Here is a 20,326-nt window from a genome sequence, read left to right as displayed (position 1 = left end):
CATCGTCAACTGCGTGGAGGAGAAGGTGAGGCGAGCCGCCCCCCCACCCCCCGCGGCCTCCTGTCCCGGGACGGGCCCTCTGACGTCATCCCCGTGATTCTACGGGGCTAAAGGAGTGCTGTGGGTCGGGGGGAGGCTGAGGGGGTTCAGGGCGATTTGGAAACCATTACCTGCCGGTACTTAGTGTCTGCCCGTACTGTCCCGCCTCCAGCCCCCTCTTTGCTCTCTCGGGCGCTCCGGGTGCCTTTTCAAGGGTGTGGGTTTGTTTGTTTGTTTTCGGATTGCTTGATTTTTGTTGTTGTGTTGTTTACTGGGTGCTTTTAATCTCAGTGAAAGCGGCCGGTGCCGAGGAGAAGTTAAGGCCCCTGCCTGGCTTTCACTCGCGTGTGTGAGCGTTTCAGCGGCTTGGGAGGAATGGGGCTTCGGAGCGGGGAATCGGGTCTGTCCTGCGGTTGTCTAGTCTTCGGGCCTTTCGTTGGAATGCGGGCCCTTCCCGGCCTGGTGGCCTCTGTCTTTGTGTTGCTTTGAGGGGGGGAAGTAGATCTTATGAAAGTGTTTCGTGATATTTGTGGTGAATAGGGAATAGTGGGGATACTTTTTGCTGCTTCTTGTTTTGTTTCTGTGTATGTTCTTCATAGTCCCTGGCTTTTCAACAACTTTTTTTGTAAATTACAAGCTGAAGCAAGCTTTAGGACTTCTTGAAAACAAGTGTGAAGCTGCTTGTCTTGAAAAGAGTAAGGAAATGCAAGCATAAATGGTTAACAATATCTTGTGGGTCTGGAGACTCATCTGTCTGAGACCACCCTGTTTTCAAGCAGATCAGTTCCATGACCCCGCTTGTAGTGCGGGCTCAGGAAGGCCGGTACCAGCACAAGAGTGAAGGCAGGAATGAGACACTTGAGAAGAAACTGAGCTGTCCTTTATAGCTGCATGGGTTTTATTTAAGATTGAAATACCTTGGTGTACGTATGGTCATATACTTCCTTGAGCTGTCATTCTCCTAGCATTTGAATACTTCACAATTGTATCATTTTCAGATCTTATTAATTATTTTTGTGTTCATGTATTAGTCTTTCTGCAGCTTCCTACTTTACTCTGATTTTATTTTTTAATCCATCCACCAACACAGTATATCGTGCTTGTATACAAGACTTAAAACAAATCTGTCGTTGTACTCTTTAACCTTGAGCAGCTTCGGCTTTTTTTGTCTCATTGCTGGTATTTTCTAGTATGGGAGAAATATCTCCTGCCCAAACAGGGAGCTGATTTTTCCAAAGACATCCTCTAAAATCTGGCTTTTCATAGCAACAGAAGATGCTTTTTGGTGAAGACTTTGTCCAGACCTAGCTGCTGGGCTCTGCAGGTGGTCTTCAGTAACCCGCAACCCGTAGGTATGGTTTGTTGATTGCTTTAAGCTGGCTGGTTGCTGCCTTCAGCTGATGACTTACATTTATGCTCTCCCTCGCACCAGCACTGAAGTCTGCATGGCTATTTGGGGAGCCCTTTCTAGGAAGGAATGCAGCTGAAATAATGTTTGTTTATATATTTTTGCTAGACAGTTTTCAGATAGGCTGGTTCCTTTGTGCACATCAGTGCAGCCACATGAATGCTTGTGCCATCCTAAGGGACATGGTAGGAGCTGGAAGGTGACAGGAAGGATGAGTGTGTCTTCCTTCAGCTGCAGCATTGGATTTGAATAACTGAACTGTGGTAGTTTTACAGTGCAGTGAGCAAGGCAAGTTATTCTCTTCAAGGCTAAAGTTTTTCTGAGAAGATGAACTCTTGAGTTCATACTTCCCAAACTGTTTTTCCTGTACGCTTTGCCAAATAATTTTTATCCTCTTTTGTCAGGTTGTAGTAACTGCCTTCTGCTCTTCATAATACTGTTTTTGAAAGTTCCCATCCCTGCTGCTGAGCGTGTGCTGTGGCTTCTGCCTCTTTACTACCTCCTAACCTTCCCTGAGAGAGACATGCCTCGCATTTGGGAAACACCATACTGTGAAGGAGGTAGATAGGTAGAAAAGATAAGGGAAAAGAAAGTAAAGTGGTTGAATTATGTATTGACACTGGGATTTTTTGACTGCATATATTACCTGCCTGCCTTCAGCAAGATTTCAGTGTATACAAATGCCAGGCAGATAGTTTTAGTACTCAGTTCTTGTGACAGTCAGGGTGGTTTTGCGTTTCAGATTCAGGCAGTGAAACAGAATCGTAGATTTGGATTAATCAAATGTTGCACAGATAAAACTGAGAGTTACTCTCTTTTGGTTTTATTATAGTTGTGGTCTCAGTTAGCCTCTCTCAGCGTGGTGTGTGACGTTTATTTTCCCTGTAGCTGCAAGAAGGGAGTTTTTTACTCCAGTGGATAGATAAGATTTGAGGATTTGTCTGCCTGGGGGAAGTATTATAGAAAAAGGTGGTTTGTGGGTTTACAAGTATAGGTCAGTAACTGCTTATATGAATGCTTACTCTGGAATAAGCTGTTGGCAGCTAGCAGTGATCTGGTCGCTTTAGCAAACTCTTGATTTTTATTTTTTTTTGTGTCGTCTCTGATGTGATCTGTTCTGAGGATCTGGGTAACCCTCCGTTTAGAGAGCTGTCAGGTACATGTGTCATGTTCGTGTCTGCCTGCAAAAAGTGGGTATCAAGGGTACTAGGGGGGAACTAGAGAACACTGGGTCTCTACCAGCTACACCTATGGAGCATATAACTGTTGACATGGCATTTTCTTTCCCCCAGCTGGGGCTGTGGGTCTTCAGAGTACTAACATCTGAACGTGTGTGCAGGTGTATCCTACCTGTTGTCTTCAACTCGTGCTGGTTGATTTGCTTTAGCCCCTTTTCACCAAAGTGGGGGTGAAAACCCCCACCATAGCTGGCTGCACAGTCCAAGCCTTTCATTCACTAAATCCTCTTTTCCTTCATTACGTCAAAAGTTCACTTGCATGAATGAACACCTATTTCAGCAGTAAAGTTAGACTGTGGAGATAGCAGCTTTCATAGTTATCTGTCGTATTTATAACCATGCTGGCAAGATAGCCTCCGCGCTCAGTAACCACAAGGCGAAGTTTGAATGTGATGTTTTGAAGCCGTGTTCTGATCAAAAGGATGCAGATAGACTTTTGACAATATAAAGTAGGTTCGTTACAGGTTTGTCTTTACTATGAATGAGTGTTTTATGTTTTTGTCTTACAAGCTTGTCCAGCTGTTTCTGGATAATACTTTTAAGATCTGTCTATTTAAAAGCAATCACGATTTAAACAGCAAACATATCTGCAATCTGTAACAATTAAGTACAGTTTTCTCTAAGAGCAGAAGACTTACCTTTTTCATCACATTTGTAAATATTTAGATTAATTTTTATGTAATCAAAACTACTGTAATATTTGGGTAAAATAAAGGTTTATATAGTCTTAGCTTTCTGAGTTTGTGGTTGTATGTCCTTTTTTTTGGTCTTTAATAATTGAGCTTGTAACACCAAATGTTCTTTATTCAAAGAAATGAAAAGATACAAGAAATTCCATTGGGCCAAGCTAGATTTACCATAGCTGAAGTGTCAGATTCTGATGTCCTCATCCATGTTGCTTTGTTCCAACTTAAGAGCACGTTGCAATTACAGTAAGGACAGCACATGGATAAATCATATTCATTAAAATTTCTTATATTCAGATCTGGTCATAAATTTGAAAGTGGACTAGGACAGTAGTGAGAAGCTGTGGTTTGTCGCACTGTAAATGAATTTAAACTTCTCTCACGATGTAATCAGCTCTGTGTGTATTTTAGGATTGCTATAAATCTCTCTAATCAGAAATTTTGTATCTCCTGGTAGCTTGTCTCTTTGAAATATTAAAAAGTTGATCCTTGTTCTCGTACCTTGCTAGATTATTTCTTTTTCTTAAATCTGATTAATCTTCTTCTTAAGCTGTGCAGGAAGAATAAGAGGAAGATCTTGAAGATAATATAAAATCCAGGAGAGAATATTCTTAATCAAATTCATACAAATTAATAAAGCTGCAACTAAAGTATCATATTTGAAGATCTATTTTCAATGGTTTCAAAAGAGGCTGTAGATTAAAAGTGAACAGTTTAGTTATATCACAAGAGATATCGCTCCCAGATACTTAAACCTTTTACAAGACTGTTACATTAAAAATCTGATAGGTTTATGAGGATGTAATGGTAAAGTTGCTGACATAGTGGTATGCAGATGAAAACTGAATGGCTTTCGAAGCCATCTAAAAGAGATCACACTTATTTTGCTTTACCTTCGAGACTGAAAATAAGATCTGTGACGGGGGCAATTTTATTTTCCATATCACATAGTTGTAAGCCTTTGATATCTTCTGAGTCACAGTTAGCTCTGGCAAGAGGTTTGATGAAAGATCAAGTAGAGTACAAGGCAAGCTTCTCGTCCTGTTATCTGATGTAAACCAGAATGAATACTCTTCTTTTAAAATTGTAGATCTTGGTTGTACAGAGTAACTTTATTAGAACTGCAAGCTACAGAACAGTGTTTGCACCTGACAATTAGTTTCTGCTAAAACCACGTGATTTTTGTGTGTATTGTAGGAAGTTCAGTAAAGGAAGCAAACAGTGGTCAAGATTTCATCTGTCAGGATTTGACTAGTTTGGATGAATAGTATAAGAAAGATGTGAATTAGCAGAAATTTCACCTGTTTTAAAGAAGTGAAATAGAGGGACTTAGTGTTCAGTTATTTTAAAATGACTTCTCCAAGTTGCCGTGAAAGAATTCCATGTGCCTATAACTGTGAAAAATGTAAATACCAACTAAAGATTTATTTTACTTTAGAGTTTTTAATTTTTGCCTTTTAAGACTGGGATAAGTTCAGCTAGTCCTGCTGCTGCTCTAAGCAGGAAAATTGTAAGAAAGTCAGTGATACAATCTGTAAGTTGTTTGGTTGGGGTTTTTTTCCCTTTTTAATCTGATAGTTTGAACTCTGTATTAGAGGTGTGGGAAACTCATTTAATGAGTAGCAAGCAGCAAGCCTGCAGATAGAAGTTCAGAGGAAGACCTTGATGTTGGTTCATCAGCTACCAATAAGTTTTATGTGAATGAGAGAACCAGTAGTATCCTATTTTTCCCTCCTGTCTCAGGCAGTTGTGTGATCATAGCCTTTATGTAATGACATGATGTTCATTTTTTTTAATTTAATTTTATGCCAAACTATTCAAGAGTACACTTCATTCCAACTTTGGATATGTTGGAACCCTCATAATTTCTCTGAAAATCATTTGATTTTTTTCTTGATCAGCTGATGTCTCTTCCATCACTGATGCTATTGGTGTTTAATTCAGTGGTTTCTGTGTTTGGCTGGTGGTATTGCTTCGAAAGGGAGAATGCTGAGTTGCTCACAATTACTGTGAGAGTGTTGCTAATTGCCTTTTGACCAAACTTCAATGATAACAACAAAAACAACCCACACAAAAAAAACCCCAAACCAACCAAAAAGACAAAACCCAAAACACCAAGCAAAAACACCCAAACATATGATGAGGAAACAAAATTGAACATGGTTGCTAATCCACCTTGTAGAGGAGCCACTCACCAGTGTTTCAAAACTGCTTGCTTTGACAACTTGAGAGAAGGGGATGAGTTTTGCGTGTTACAGTGCCAACTCCAATCTCTGCTCTGGGGCTGATTAGAGAGGTTTGCATCGAGTTTACCATCTGCACCGTGGTCCGAGTTTCATGTTCATTAGGCAGCAGCCTGGCAGTAGAAGAAGCACTGATGTGGAGGAAGTGAGGCATTAAAGTTAAAAGTTTACTTATTTTCAGAAGCAGAAGGTAAGGACTGGATTTGATTTTGCATTTCAGATATATCCACAGAAAAACTCAGGCAGGAGTTGAAGAGTTCAGGGGTTTGAGCATCTCAGTGCATTTGATAGTGATGAGGGAAAGTAAGACATAGTTGGAGGTTTGGCTGGTGGGGTCTGAAAGGATTTCTTTGTGTAGAGGAATCTGGGAAAAGTCCTCTTTCTCGTTAAATCTTACTGTCCTTTGCTCACCAAGATGTGCTGATATACTTTGGGAAGCTTATGTCATCAGCTGGACTCCAATTGTCACCAGCCATAGGTGAATCACTTTTACTGCCCTGCCTCCCCTAGTTGTATATGTGACTTAAATATTGGATTCATCATAGAATGATAGAGTGGTTTGGTTGGAATGGCCCTTAAAGAGCATCTTGTTCCAGCCCCCCTGCCATGGGCAGGGACACCTTCCACCAGACCAGGTTGCTCAAAGCCCCATCCAACCTGGCCTTGAACACTTCCAGGGATGGAGCAGCCACAGCTTCTCTGGGCAACCTCTGCCCTCACCACCTTCACTGGGAAGAATTTCTCCCTGATGTCTCATCTAAATCTACCCTCTTCCAGTTTAAAGTCATTGCCCCTTGTCCTGTCACTCCCTGCACTTGTAAAAAGTCCCTCCCCAGCTTTCTTGTCGGCCCCTTTAGGTACTGGAAGGCTGCTCTGAGGTCTGCTCAGAGCCTTCTCTTCTCCAGGTGGAACAACCCCAACTCTCTCTGCTCGTTCTGTGGCTTTGGTAATAATTTATGCTGCAGGCTGGGAAAGACCAGAAAACCTTTTGGGTAGCTGCACTTAAAATGGACAGTGACCTAGTTGTGCTGTTGACCATGATTCTTGTGCGTGCAACCATCTAGCCAATTCCTTACCGACCGAGTGGGCCATCTGTCAAATCCACATCTTTCCAATTTAGAGACAAGGATGTCATGTGGGACAGTGTCAAATACCTTGCACAAGTCCAGGCAGATCATGTTAGTTGCTCCTCCCTTGTCCACTAATGCTGTAACCCCATCATAGAAGGCCATCAAATTTGTTCAGGTACGATTTGCCCTTAGTGAAATCATGTTGGCTGTCACCCATCACCTCCTTATTTTCCATGGGCCTTAGCAGTTTCCAAGAGGATCTGCTGCATAATCTTACTGTGCACAGAGGTCCGACTGACTGGCCTATAGTTCCCCGGGTCTTCCTTTTTTCCCTTTTTAAAAATGGGGTTTATATTTCCCCTTTTCCAGTCAATGGGAGTTTCACCAGACTGACATGACTTCTCAAATACGATGGATAGTGGATTAGCTACTTCATCCACCAGTCCCTCAGGACCCACGGATGCATCTCATCAGGTCTGATGGACTTGTGCACCTTCAGGTTCCTTTGATGTTATCGAACCTGATCTTCTCCTACAGTGGGCGGTTCTTCATTCTCCCAGTCCCTGCCTTTGCCTTCTGCGACTTGGGCGGTGTGGCTGGAGCACTTGCCAGTGAACACTGTGGTGAAAAAGTCATTGAGTACCTCAACCTTTTCCATATCCCGGGTAACCAGGTCTCCTGTTTCCTTCTGGAGAGGGCTGTTTTCCCTAGTCTTCCTTTTGTCATTGATGTACCTATAGAAGCTTTTCTTGTTGCCCTTGACACCACTGGCCAGATTTAATTCTATCAGGGCTTTAGTTGTCCTAACCTGATCCCTGGCTGCTTGAACAATTTCTCTGTATTCCTCCCAGGCTCCCTGTCCTTGCTTTCACCCTCTGTAGGCTTCCTTTTTGTGACTGAGTTTGTCCAGGAGCTCCTTGCTCATCCATGCAGACCTCCTGGTGGTTTTGCCTGACTTCCTTTTTGTTGGGATGTGTTGCTCCTGAGCTCGGAGGAGGATATTCAATATCCTTGAATATTAACCCACTTTATTGGGCCCCTCTTCCCTCCAGGGAGGGAGGAAGGTGATGTTTGGATGTGTCAATCTGGGGAACTAAGTGTTTAAAGTAGAAAGATTCTGATTCTTCTTGGTTATCATGTTGAAGTTATAGCATTGTATTATAAACTTTGAAGTCTCTTCGCTAAATTTTGAAGGGAGTCAGTATGGTCCTGGCAGTAAAAGGAATTGCTTTCTTGAATAATATGAGATATGGAAAATTCTTGTTTATAATACATGCCAATCAACTGAAAGGAACCAACTCTGCCATAACACATAATATCTTCTAGTTTTGCTAGGTTGTAAACATGTTGTGTTTTTTTTAAAAAAAAAGTACTATTTTAATAGTGTAAGCATGCATCTTCCTGTAACTATGTGAACAACTTCTTCCTATCTTTTTTCCTACTGCTCTTGAAAAAAATAAACTTTTATGAGTCTGTACATTACTACCTCTGTTGGTGATTTGTGATACTTCTCTAATCAAGTACTGAAATATTTGTTTCAACTGCATTTACAGGCTAAAGAGTGCAATGGCGTCAAGGCTCCAATTGATACAAGCAAACCTAACCCTAATGAGGTGGAGTTTGATAACCTATATTTGGACATGAATGGTATAATTCACCCTTGTACACATCCAGAAGACAAGTAAGGCAATTTTTTGTGTCTTACAAATAGGATGTATTGATGCCATTTCAGGTGTTAAATTGAGTGCTCTATGTTTTAGGCCAGCACCCAAAAATGAAGATGAAATGATGGTTGCGATTTTTGAGTATATTGACAGGATCTTCAACATTGTAAGACCAAGGCGACTTCTTTACATGGCTATAGACGGAGTCGTAAGTGTTGATATATTTAGTTCCCAGTAATGGCTGGCTGTAAAATTAGGGTAAATGCCATCTGCTCTCATAAGATCCTTTGGGAAATTGTTTTCTAACATGAAAACCTACAGATAAAATATACTGTTAATTTAATTTTGATGAGGGTAATTAAAAGTATTCATGGGTTTTATTGTCGACAGGGTTGTATGAGCTGGCTAATGTAGTCTGCTGCAGTCTGAACTTTCCTTCTGAAAAGCAGGAAACTTCTCTAAGACAGTAACACTCTGAAATGACTTATGAAACTACTCTGCAACTCTGTTCTGTGGCTTTATTAATAATTTATGCTGCAGGCTGGGAAAGACCAGAAAACCGTTTAGGCAAATGCACTTAAAATGGGCAGTGACTTAGTTGTACTGCGGAATATTTTACAGGCTAGCCTTAAGGGACTCTTGAGGCTGAATGCTTGTCTTTGTCAGTACCTGATCTGCACCTCTCCTCGGTATGTCAGTTGGTCTAATGAAAGATACCACCTTTTCTTAATAACTTTGTTTTACTGAGTATTTTTTCTATCCAGATTTTCTCACTGAGAGATGCCAAAGTGGCGTAGCAGAGACTGCTAGTAGGCCTCTTAAGCTTTGGCTGTTTTTCTAGGCTTCTCAGTTTCTCAAAGGTAAAATAAGTATCATTAAGTAAAAAGATTTTTAGCCTGAATTCAAGTACAGGAATTCCTAACGTATATGTGTATATAGAATTAATCCCAACTAAATGTTGATGTAGCCTTTTAAAAACCACAATGTACCTACCATAAGTAATAGCTAACTACTGTCTGCTGTAGTCTTTTTATTTTTAAGAGACTTAGGCAGACAATTGTAAGAGCTTCTTGTTGGAGAAAGGGTATGTGATAAATAATGGTTTCAGATACATGTCGGTATTGGTTTCATTTATTTTGCAAGGGAAGCTTGGAACCCTTGAGCACTGTGGAGTTCTGAAATGGGAGTATGACTGTGCATGCTGCTGGCTTACCTCACAGAGGAGCTTAAAAAACTTATTTAGAAACATGTCCAGCTCCCTGTACTGCCGTATGAGAGCTAGTAGTGATGCGAGGAAGGGACAACAGAAATCCCTGTTTCAGTTACAGTTTAGACTGATGTCTTGTTAAATGCCTGTATAATTACAGACTGGCCAATTTCGAAAGACTTGCCTTGGCTACAAAAAACAACTGGCAGAAAGGAAGCGATTGTCCAGATGCAATAACTGAACCCAGCATTATGATACCTTTTTTAGGCTCCACGTGCAAAAATGAATCAACAGCGGTCAAGAAGATTCAGAGCATCAAAGGAGGGCATGGAAGCTGCTGAAGAGAAGCAAAAAATAAGACAAGAAATTCTGGCAAAAGGTAGAACTGTGACCATATCTGAGGTTTTTCAAGTGAGAGTCACTGTGTTTGTTTTGAACTCTTCAGTAAGGTTTAGAAAAGGGCTGTCTTGCTTAGTGGATGTTTGTCTGTGCATTACCAGGAGAAGGAGGGGAGAGCAAGCGTACAAAATGATGGACCTGTGTTTTCCAAAGTTAAGAACTAAGATAAACCAAAATGTCACTTTTTTCTTCTTCTGTTGAAACGGATTTGTGTTGAGTACTCTTAATTCCTGTAGAAAAAAATTGAACAGAAGAGCAAGGATAAATGTAGTAGTGGGAAACTAACCAAAACTCTTATGGAAGGAGGTACAAATTTGTAGGGCTTGATGAAAGGAGAGTTGAGGCTTAAAAGCAGGGATCAAATGAAAATACTGCTGCACAGGAATAATGAACTGCGAGCAAGAGTAGTTACTTGACAGTGGAAACTCTAAACTCAGTGAGGAAAGAAAGTCAGTGCAACTTTCTAAGAGTGACAGTGACATGACTCGAGTGAAAGGAGTGTGTGTAGCTGAAGCATGCTGTCTGGGCTGGAACAATTAATTCAGGTGACTGTGTAGGAGGAATGAATGCTGTAGCCCAAGTGAGAGGGCCATTGTGTAACCTAGTTAGAGATTAAAAAGGGAGGACAAAGACTTTTTTAACATTTCTTCCTGTAGCATTTCTAGACTACGAAGACCCTTTATGAAGCTCAGAGATGAGAGAAGTTGGTGTAACCCTGTTTGTGAGCCCAAGTGAATAGATAGTGGAAACATAGGGGAGAATATGTAAGAAAATAATTATTTCCTAATGTTTTATCTCATTTAGCAAGCTTAGTTTCTTTGAGATTTCTTTCACAGTCTTTTGACAGAATAGGTAGTGAAATCACTTTTCTGAAGTAACAATGTTTGTAAATGTACTAACACCTTATTTTAAGATGGAGATAATATAATGGTAAGAGCTGTTTTAGTTCTGTAGTCATTTTATTTTTTTAAAACAAACTAATTTTCAGTAAATGCTAATTGTTATCAGGGGAACCATCTAGGTTTTTATGATGCAAAAATGTTTTTAATGTTCCATATTGATTTACTTCTGTTAAATGTTTTTATTGCTGTAGGTGGCATTCTTCCTCCAGAAGAAGTGAAAGAGAGATTTGACAGCAACTGTATTACCCCAGTAAGTAATCTTGCACTTTAACCAGCAATTGCTAGTGTCTGAATGAAGGTTTAATTTATTTTCTTCTGTCCCTTTTTAGGGAACTGAGTTTATGGACAATCTGGCTAAATGTCTCCGCTATTACATCGCTGACCGTTTGAACAGTGACCCAGGGTGGAAAAATTTGACAGTAAGTTTCACAGTTTCATACTTCAGGAAAATGAAGGTGATCTATTAGGCTGGGTTGGGATATGGTTGAAGAGTATAAATTTAACAGATTTGTCTCATCTTCTGGCCCTGTGCTGTTATTAATAATGGACCAACTTGCACATTCTGCTGGGACTTCAGAAATACATTTCACCCTAATAACACAGTCTAACTGCACCATTTGTTTTGATTTCATTTAAGAGCAATGAAAAGATTTGATAGTAGAAGCCACAATTTGATATAATGGGAAATAGGGCTTTAGGAATACTTTTTCTTCTTTTGGGGAAAAGTGTCAAGATACATTGTATATGTATTCTTTTCACTATTTCTTTTTTAGCTCGTTTGCTACCCCAGATAGGCTGCATTTTCTCTGCTATTCTAATGATGAATGTCAATAGATGACAGGCAATGAAAATAATATATATCAGCTTTCTTGCCTTTTTGGACTTCGAAAGTGTCTCCTCCTGTTCCTCAACCACTCTGCTCCCACTGAGTTTTGTTTCTGACAACCCTGTGTTTGCTCTGTACAAGAGGGCAGAATAGTCAATCTTCTCGGATGCAGCTGTCTGTTTTATTTTCCCTAAGTTGACTGTTAAAGTGGTCTAATTAGAGGGCAGTTGACTCTGCTTAATTCCCTCCATCAGACATGGGTTTTATAAACGTTAATGCTCATCTGGACATCAGTGCAAGGGCGTGTATAATGTGATAATGTATCAGTGTATCTACGAGTTCAGAAGATCTAAAGGGAAGCAGACGTATGTCTGCTTTATCTGTTAGTTCTCTAGTGTGGATTTCAAATATGTTAGTTAATAACGTGATAATTTCAGTGGTATGTGAATCAATGTCAGCTTCATCCTAGAATTAGTAGAGAAAAATGAAGGTCTGTTCATTGGTTCCAAACTCTTAAATAATTTCATTTTGAATCATAATATTTTAGTTAAAATTAGAATTTCAGGTATTCATAAGTCAGATTCAGGATTCAGTATATGAACTACATAATTATTTTTTTTCACTGTGGCAGCATAAATTGTTTACATAACTTAAATGTTTTGCAGATTATTTTGTCTGATGCTAGTGCTCCTGGTGAAGGTGAACATAAAATCATGGATTACATTAGAAGACAAAGAGGTAAAATGCAAATAAATGCGAACATTTTGTTGTAAATTAAGGTATGGTCCATAATAATTTATGTGACTTTGGTTGACTAAATGTAATTTTCTTTTGTATAGCTCAACCAAACCATGACCCAAACACTCATCATTGTCTGTGTGGGGCTGATGGTGAGTTCTCTTTTGCTAGCAGTATGTCCTGTTAAGCTTTCTTGTGCTGTTTTGTGATTCTGTTGGGCGGTAATTTTTAGGCTTTCATTTGTATTTGTGTAAATAATCCAGTATCTTTGTTAGTTTTTGAAATTTCTGTGTAATATGTGGGTAAAGGTCTAGCACTGTCCATATCTGAAGGACTAGCTTGTGCTTGATTATACTATCTGAGTAGCCTGTGGGCAAGCACATCTGTGTGTTCACACTTGCTTAAGGTAGAAGGTACTTTACTATTAAATTTAATCATGTTTACCCTTCTCTTTTGATTGGTAGCTGATCTGATTATGCTTGGCTTAGCTACACATGAACCAAACTTCACTATAATTAGGGAAGAGTTTAAACCAAATAAACCCAAGCCATGTGGTCTTTGTAACCAGATGGGTCATGAGGTTAAGGATTGCCAAGGTTTGCCCAGAGAAAAACAAGGCAAGGTAAGAATTGTGGTATTTCTTGAAATTCTTTTTATTTATAAGCTAATTCATGTTTTAATGAAATCCTCAAATTGTTCTCACTGTTGGTTTTGGCTGAAACATAATGCAGATTATATTATTGGAATTACCTACCTTTCCTCTTATAAGTAAAACATGTACTTCTGTAGCACAAAAATATTATGCCAAACCTAATACCCTCACTTGTGGTGTTTTACTGATTTTTGGGGGGTTGTTTTGTGGTGTTTCCCCCCCCCCCCCCACTGACGAGAGAAAACGATCAGTAACTTAACAGACATGCAAAGTAGCAAAATGTATACTTGACATAAGAACTTGAGAAACTATACTTGTACACCTCTTAACTCCTCTCAAAGTAAGCCTTTAAAGTTGAGCTGGAGAAGCTTTAAGGTGAGCTTCAACGTAACGCAACTCTTTCCTTTTATTTTAGCATGATCAGTTTGCAGACAGTCTTCCTATGGCTGAACAAGAATTTATCTTCATCCGATTATGCGTTTTGCGAGAGGTATGTTGAAGGAGTTACTATATATGCTTTATATAAGTAATATTTTTAAACTCCGTACACAGTATTTTCTAATGTCCTTTTGTGTGTGTTGCAGTACTTGGAAAGAGAACTCACTATGGCCAGTTTGCCTTTCACTTTTGATTTTGAAAGAAGCGTTGATGACTGGGTCTTTATGTGCTTCTTTGTGGGAAATGACTTTCTTCCTCATCTGCCATCTTTGGAGATCAGGTAGATGAGTATATATGTTTTATTTTCCTGCAGGTATACTTACCTGGTTTTAAACGATAAGAATCTCATACTTTTGTTTGTTTGTTTTTAGGGAGGGAGCAATTGATCGCTTGGTTAACATATATAAAAATGTGGTGCACAAAACTGGGGTAAACTTTTTTTTTTCTTTTTCTGTAAAAAGTATCTGGGTGGTTGCTACAAAAATAAGCTTGTTTTTCAACTATATTCTTTTCTAATTTGCAGGGGTACCTCACAGAAAGTGGTTTTGTCAACCTACAGCGGGTCCAGATGATCATGTTAGCTGTTGGAGAAGTTGAAGATAGTATTTTCAAAAAGAGAAAAGATGACGATGTAAGTTGTGGGGGGTTTTTTGTTACATTCTTGGAGTTTGGTTTTAATCACATGTGTTAGTGTTAGACTGTGACACTGCTTGAAAAAAAAAAAAAAAAAAGAAAAAAGAAACTTCTTTTTTTTTTTTTGTTATAAACTGTAGTGAATTCCTCCATACTCACAAAAGAATTGCATGCTTCCAGTTGATTTTCTTTTCCTGGACTGCAAGGCCTGTTTTTCTGATTGTTATCCCAACTAACAGCAAAATGAAAACTGTATGTGAGTTCTGTTACTGCCTGCATCTTTTTGAATAGCTGCTATGAAAACTGAAGAAGGAATTGTTTTGTAATCTGCTGTAATCTGTGGAAGTGCAAGCCATGAACAGGGGTGACATAGTAAATTTGAATTCCAAGGGCATTCTTGCCTTGCAGTATCTCCTGCCATTTGAAATGTGTCTGTAAATTGTTGGTTTTGATCTGTCTCTGCAGTTTGTGCAATTTTTTGCAGACATATTCCATTTTGTTCATTAAGTACAGGGGATAAAACACCTTGTGAATGAAAGAGCAAAGAATACTGTGCCAGTGCTGGCAAAACATTTTGTTTATAATTGCCCCAGCCTGCACCTCTCTTGAAGTGGAAAAGCCAATTTGATGGTCATGTTTTCAGTTTCCATGGCCCAAGAATAAGAAATACCTTTCCTTGAGCCTTTTCTTTTCCTGTTTCTAGAACTTTAATGTCTCTCCTTCCTTTTGGCAACTGTTCCAGTGCAGGCAAGGAGCTTGTGTCCTTTGACACTGCTGTCACCGTGAAGTAGGGATGTAGCTAAATTTAGTAGATGATACAAGGCATTACCGAAATTGTGGGGCTTTGAATACACGGCTACTTTTTTCCCCATAGGTTTTTAGGGTAGAGTAGAAAATTCTATCCCATTTCCGTTGGATTTAGAGACAGAAGAATCAACCTGTGTCTGATTGAGAACATTACGTAAAAACTTTACGGCTTTCTGGTCAGTAGAGGGTTATAATGAAATATTTTTCCAAGAAATCTGAATGCTTGACTGACTTTATTTCTCTTTATTCTCTATTTAGGATAACTTTAAAAGACGGCAAAAAGAAAAACGAAAAAGACTGAAGGTAAATAAATTCCTTTCACAGTGCAAAAACTAGCAAGAATTAAAATGTATACTGTAGCTTTCAGCAGATATGTTGGTTGAAACTGCAGTTGTAATTATGGTATTTTCTGACCTGTGTGTAAACTATTTTAGGGAATTTTTTTCATTGTAGATGGGAGCTTTGAAAGAAGGAATTGCATATTAAAGGTTTCTTAAAAGGGAAAGGAGAGAGAGTGTTGAATGCGCTGGATGATGTGTGTTGTGTCCTTCAAATCTACACAAATCTATGCTTTCATGATTATTTAGTGATACTTCAGCGTGATGACTGTACAGGAATTGTTTGTCCAAACGTTGACACAAGTCTTCTCAGCAATTGTATTATTGCTGAGGGCAATGGAGTTTAGCATAAGAGTTTAGATTTCAATACGTATACCAGTTTGCATTAAATGGATTTGCTTGACTAGAGGCATGTTTCTAAAAAAGCAGGGCAGGCTTACCCCAAACTATAGTTATCTCACACCCTGCCTGCAAGCAAGTTGGGGTTGCCAAATCTCTCTCAAATGTAACAGAGAAGCATTAGCTGTTGTGGGAACGTGTTTGCCCTTTCTGACCCATGTGAGCCGAATTCTTTAAAATTATGTTATTGGGATGATGATGAGTTTTCTTCTATTCACAAAATGCTCTGGTATTTTAAAAATGGGCTCTTGTATGTTCATTTCAACACAGCTTTGTTCTTGGTTAGGACATTTGGTAAGTGTAGCTTCCAAAACTTTCAGGGCGTACAATATCTCCACTCGGTGTACTATCTAGATCTTGTATTTATTTTTTAAATTGCGTATTTTCTGACTACTGCTGTTAGAGTGGAAGAGGTTATTTGCTTTGCTTACAGAGAATACGTTCTTCCCAGTAAGTTAGATGAAGTCTCACTTCCCTAAAAAACTGCCTTGCAGCCCACATAGAAAGAACATGGGCATAAAATGCAAGGTGGGTTAGTTGGTTTGTTTAAAGAGCTTAATAAATTATAGGAATATAAGGGTCTCGCTTGTAAGTGTCATCTTATGTCTGGTTGAGATTGTTAAACATAACTAATTTAAGCGGAACTGTGTAAGTTATGCTTGCTTTATGTAACATGTTAATCTGACAATTGTGAGAGAGCATCATTACGCTGCTGTGGAGATTACACAGCTTTTTCAGTGTACTTGTATCTATTTATCTTTTAGAGGGATCAGCCTTCTTTTATTCCTGGTGGACAATTTTCCCCTCAAGCTCTGGGAAATCGATCTAGTCCTCAGGCAATCAGTAACCCTAGACAAGCTGCCTTTGAGATGAGAATGCATGACAGACAAAATTCTGTAAGTAGATGTTCAAAGGTATTTACACATAGAAGGGGAAATAATCACATCCTGTGTTACTCTGGACACCTTTTTCTCTACCCCATCAAGCTTTCTTGAAAAGCAGACACCAAAAACCTATTTTTCAAGGAAGTGGCTTTTAATAACCAATTTTTGTGAGACTACTTGAATAAAATTATGTTCTTTATTTTAATGTTTGGTATGATACTGCTTGTTAAATAGTTCTTGGAGGGCAAGTATGAGGTGAATGCATCCAAGGCAAATACAGTTACTTTTCCCCCCAAACTTGTTTGGCACTTGTGGAGTCAGATTCAGGAACTTCCTCAGTACGTTTGTGAGAGACACAAACTGAATACCTGAGCTGGAGGTCTTTTAATGTTCTTTTTGGAATTTGTATACACACAGAGACATAGATATCTGTATTTTGGAAATCTGTGATTTGCATAGCTACGTGTTTGTCAGCTGCTTTTACTCTCCAAAGCATTGCTATTCACTGACAAGAGGAGAAATTTAGATGAAGTTTTTGGAAAGGTATTAGAAAGTGAGGGAAAACTGGAAATAAGTTGAATGCTCTGTTAGAAGTCTTGATGGTTAACTTTAAATAACAATTATGACACGTTTTCTTTCTGGGCATAAGTCTTCATCCAAACAGTGAACAAATTAAAGGTCCGTTTCATCATAAAGATGTGTGTTCTGTCTCTTTAGTCTAAATAAATGCAATATGCTTTTTCAAAGTATAATTTCTGCTGTTCTTCCCTTTTAATCTTGAAACTTTTGCACATGGGTTAAGCAAATCAATTCCTTTATGGAAGGGGAGAAGTTTCTTTTAGACTCTGCAATATTAAAATAGGTAAATTTGAAAGGAGTTTAAAAGATCAGTTGTGAAGAAACAGAGTATTTCTCCAGTTCTGAATTAACAAGCAGCATTTTTACAGTAGTCTACATATGGATTTTTCACCGTTGCTGTAAGATGAAGTTGTAACATAAGCTGTAGGACTAGAGGAAACAGTTGTATTCCAAAATTGGAATATATCAAAAATGGCCTGTTTTATCAATTTATACTGTCTTGTTTATTGCATCTTGTTCTTTCTTAAATACAGTGAACACGTTGCCTGTGTGTATCAATGCCTGCCTTTGTATTAAAAGAAGTGTTTTTCTTTTCTGTTGCTACTTGATTTAATAGTTTAAGGGTTGTGTAGCTTTTGCCTTGAGTTTTTGGGGAACTAAAAATAATGCATGTGATTATCACAAAGCTGTTAAAATTAACTTGAATTTAAAATGCCTAATAAATTCCTTCCCCCCCGCCTCCTCTATTTATCTGTAATAATTCTGACCCTAGACAACTTCATCATCTCCAAACACCAGCCTCACTTCTGATGGCAGCCCATCCCTGGCAGGAGGAATTAAGCGAAAAGCTGAAGATAGTGACAGTGAACCTGAGCCAGAGGATAATATCAGGTGAAGCCATTTTTTGTAGCACTTTGTTAGCAAATTGCTGAAATAGATGCAGTCTAATTAATGCCATTTAGCTTAGAGCAGCAGTGCCTTCAGATGCTTTTCTATGATCTTTTTATCCACCAGTAATTAATGTGGAGGGTTAGAATATTCAGTAAATTCCAGTGAGATGTGTAAGCTATAGCTGTTAAATCTAAGTATCTAGATTAGTATGCGTGCAGGTTTTCATCCTCCAAGCCACTACTCCCTTTGAGACCAAGCACTAGATTGGCTAGGCATTCACTGTTCAGCTTTGATTATGTGAGCTGAACGCTACTGTTTTGCAGTTGAATTTTTGAGCTGTTTAACCCGTAAAATTCAGTTATGTTCACGTGTGCAGCATTATTTATCTTGACTATCACAATATGTTTTCCTCCATCTTTGATTTGTAGCAGGCCTTGTTTTGTCTATGATGAGTCCTTTAAATGTCTTAGGATGGCTGATCCCTAGATGATTAAGGGGTAGGAATTTCATGAGAATTAACTGACAGTGAATTACCAGTGAGTCTGCATTTATCAAAGGTTTAAATCAAATTATTGCCCTTTAAGTCGAGGATGAAGGCCCTTACAATTTTTTTTTTTAAAGATTCTGCCTCGATAAATGCAACCAGTAGGTTTTTGTTTTCTGTAGAGTCCAGGGACTAAGGTAGGCATGGGAAAACAGTAAGGATTACTTCATTGTGAAGTACTGCTCACTAGTGTCCAGCACTGTTATTGTGACACTTGTGACGTCTAGCCCATCAGATCTTCCAATATTCTAGCTCTCATTCTTATTTTCTTTCCAATATGTGCAGATCTGAATGGATTGATATTTTTTTTAATCAAGCAAGCAGAATTTTTATCTAAAATCAGGATAAATTTTAATGTTGCTTTCCATTTGAATTTTGGCAGAGGTTCCAAAAGAAGCTTTAAGAGTTTTATAGCACCTAGTGTGAATGAACCATGGTGATTTACAAGTAGCAATAGTTTTGACAGGGTTGGTATTGTCAAGCAAAAGGGTATGCTACATGCGTCTGCAGTTATTTAAGCTCTTTTGTAGCTTGGAATATTTATTCAGATCCTTTCTGAGTGAAGAATAATTTTGTATTTCTCATTGTTAAGTAAAAACAACTGTGTAAATGTACTAGATGCACCAAAGTTGTTTGCAAAAGTATATTTTGTATGTAGAATGACTTTAAAACTAGAACAAATAGTTCTAGCCATCTAGAAGATTGGATTTTGTTATCTTACAGAAAAGATTTTTGAAATTTAGGCAAGTGTCTAGCTGCCAGTGAGATCCTAGGGTCAGATGCTTATAGACTGCAGATGTTCTTGACTCTGTCCTTCAGGACTTAAGCGCAAGCAGCTCTGTCCTTGCTCACCTGGCTTTCTTAAAGCCTTGAAAACATCTCTTGGTTTCTCTGCCTCCTCATCAGCTTGAATCGTCTTTGAACTAGCTCAGGTCAGATTTTTAAAAGTACCCCTGTAGTAGGCAACTAACTTGACACAGAAGCAAGGGAAGATCCTTTTGCAAAACTAAAAGGATATGCATTCATGTAAAAAAGCATAAATTGATCTTTGCTCTCTCTTAAAGGCTTCATACGCTATATTTATTGCTCTGTGAGATTCTAGCAAGTGTAAGTTTGACTTGACCTCGCAGGTTACTTGTATGCTTCAGATTCTGTATGTAATTTAAAGTGGTCACAGCCTTTGTGGAAAGGGATCTTGCATGATGGTTTTCAGATGTGATAATCAATGCCAAGTTTTGAATTGTTAAGAATAAAATTCTGTTAAAAAAAAAAAAATTATTAAGGGATTATCTGATTTAACCAGTTTTCAAATCAGATTTGTAATTTGCTTTAGCTTGCTTGAATACCAAAATCCATGTGAACTTTGAGGTGTGTGTGTGTAAAATGTGTGCACTGTGGTGAATAATAGGTTTAAATTATTAGGAGGGAAAAAAAAAAAAAAACAAAACCAAAAAAAACCCACACCAAACCAAAACCAACAAAACAAACCAAAAAAACCCAAAAAAGAACCCAGATAGTTTTGTGAGGGAGGCCAGTTCTGAAACATGATATCATGATTGAACCAAATGTTAAGTAGAGCTTAATCTTTCCATTCCTTAAACTACCTTTTTAGATGGCAGTCTCTGAACTGAACTGGCATTTCCCTCAAGATTATGTCATATCTGTTCAGACTAACAACTTGGAAGTTTTATGTGTGTATTAACAGCTCCTTGCTTGTGGCGCAACTGTTCTCTCAAAATTG

The 20,326-nt window shown here is 38.6% G+C and overlaps 1 protein-coding gene across 1 annotated transcript in view; it reads left to right on the top strand.

The window, feature by feature from the left end:
* Nucleotides 1-4: 4 nt before the first annotated feature.
* The window catches only part of XRN2 (5'-3' exoribonuclease 2), a gene marked incomplete at its 5' end in the record, with an annotated part of 53,602 nt that continues 33,280 nt past the window's right edge, over nucleotides 5-20,326 (top strand). The window contains 16 exons of the mRNA XM_009705178.1: nucleotides 5-25; nucleotides 8,238-8,365; nucleotides 8,445-8,556; nucleotides 9,823-9,934; nucleotides 11,048-11,106; nucleotides 11,186-11,275; nucleotides 12,348-12,420; nucleotides 12,522-12,572; nucleotides 12,885-13,042; nucleotides 13,488-13,562; nucleotides 13,657-13,790; nucleotides 13,882-13,939; nucleotides 14,034-14,141; nucleotides 15,209-15,253; nucleotides 16,452-16,583; nucleotides 17,923-18,041. Coding sequence (XP_009703480.1) covers nucleotides 5-25; nucleotides 8,238-8,365; nucleotides 8,445-8,556; nucleotides 9,823-9,934; nucleotides 11,048-11,106; nucleotides 11,186-11,275; nucleotides 12,348-12,420; nucleotides 12,522-12,572; nucleotides 12,885-13,042; nucleotides 13,488-13,562; nucleotides 13,657-13,790; nucleotides 13,882-13,939; nucleotides 14,034-14,141; nucleotides 15,209-15,253; nucleotides 16,452-16,583; nucleotides 17,923-18,041 — 1,475 coding nt within the window. The remainder of the gene's footprint in view (nucleotides 26-8,237; nucleotides 8,366-8,444; nucleotides 8,557-9,822; nucleotides 9,935-11,047; nucleotides 11,107-11,185; nucleotides 11,276-12,347; nucleotides 12,421-12,521; nucleotides 12,573-12,884; nucleotides 13,043-13,487; nucleotides 13,563-13,656; nucleotides 13,791-13,881; nucleotides 13,940-14,033; nucleotides 14,142-15,208; nucleotides 15,254-16,451; nucleotides 16,584-17,922; nucleotides 18,042-20,326) is intronic.

This window comes from Cariama cristata, unplaced genomic scaffold, assembly GCF_000690535.1.
Source record: "Cariama cristata isolate BGI_N322 unplaced genomic scaffold, ASM69053v1 scaffold12098, whole genome shotgun sequence".
Taxonomy (NCBI): Eukaryota; Metazoa; Chordata; class Aves; order Cariamiformes; family Cariamidae; genus Cariama; species Cariama cristata.
Note: the sequence above shows the minus strand (reverse complement) of the source record. Positions and strands in the feature narration are given on the sequence as shown.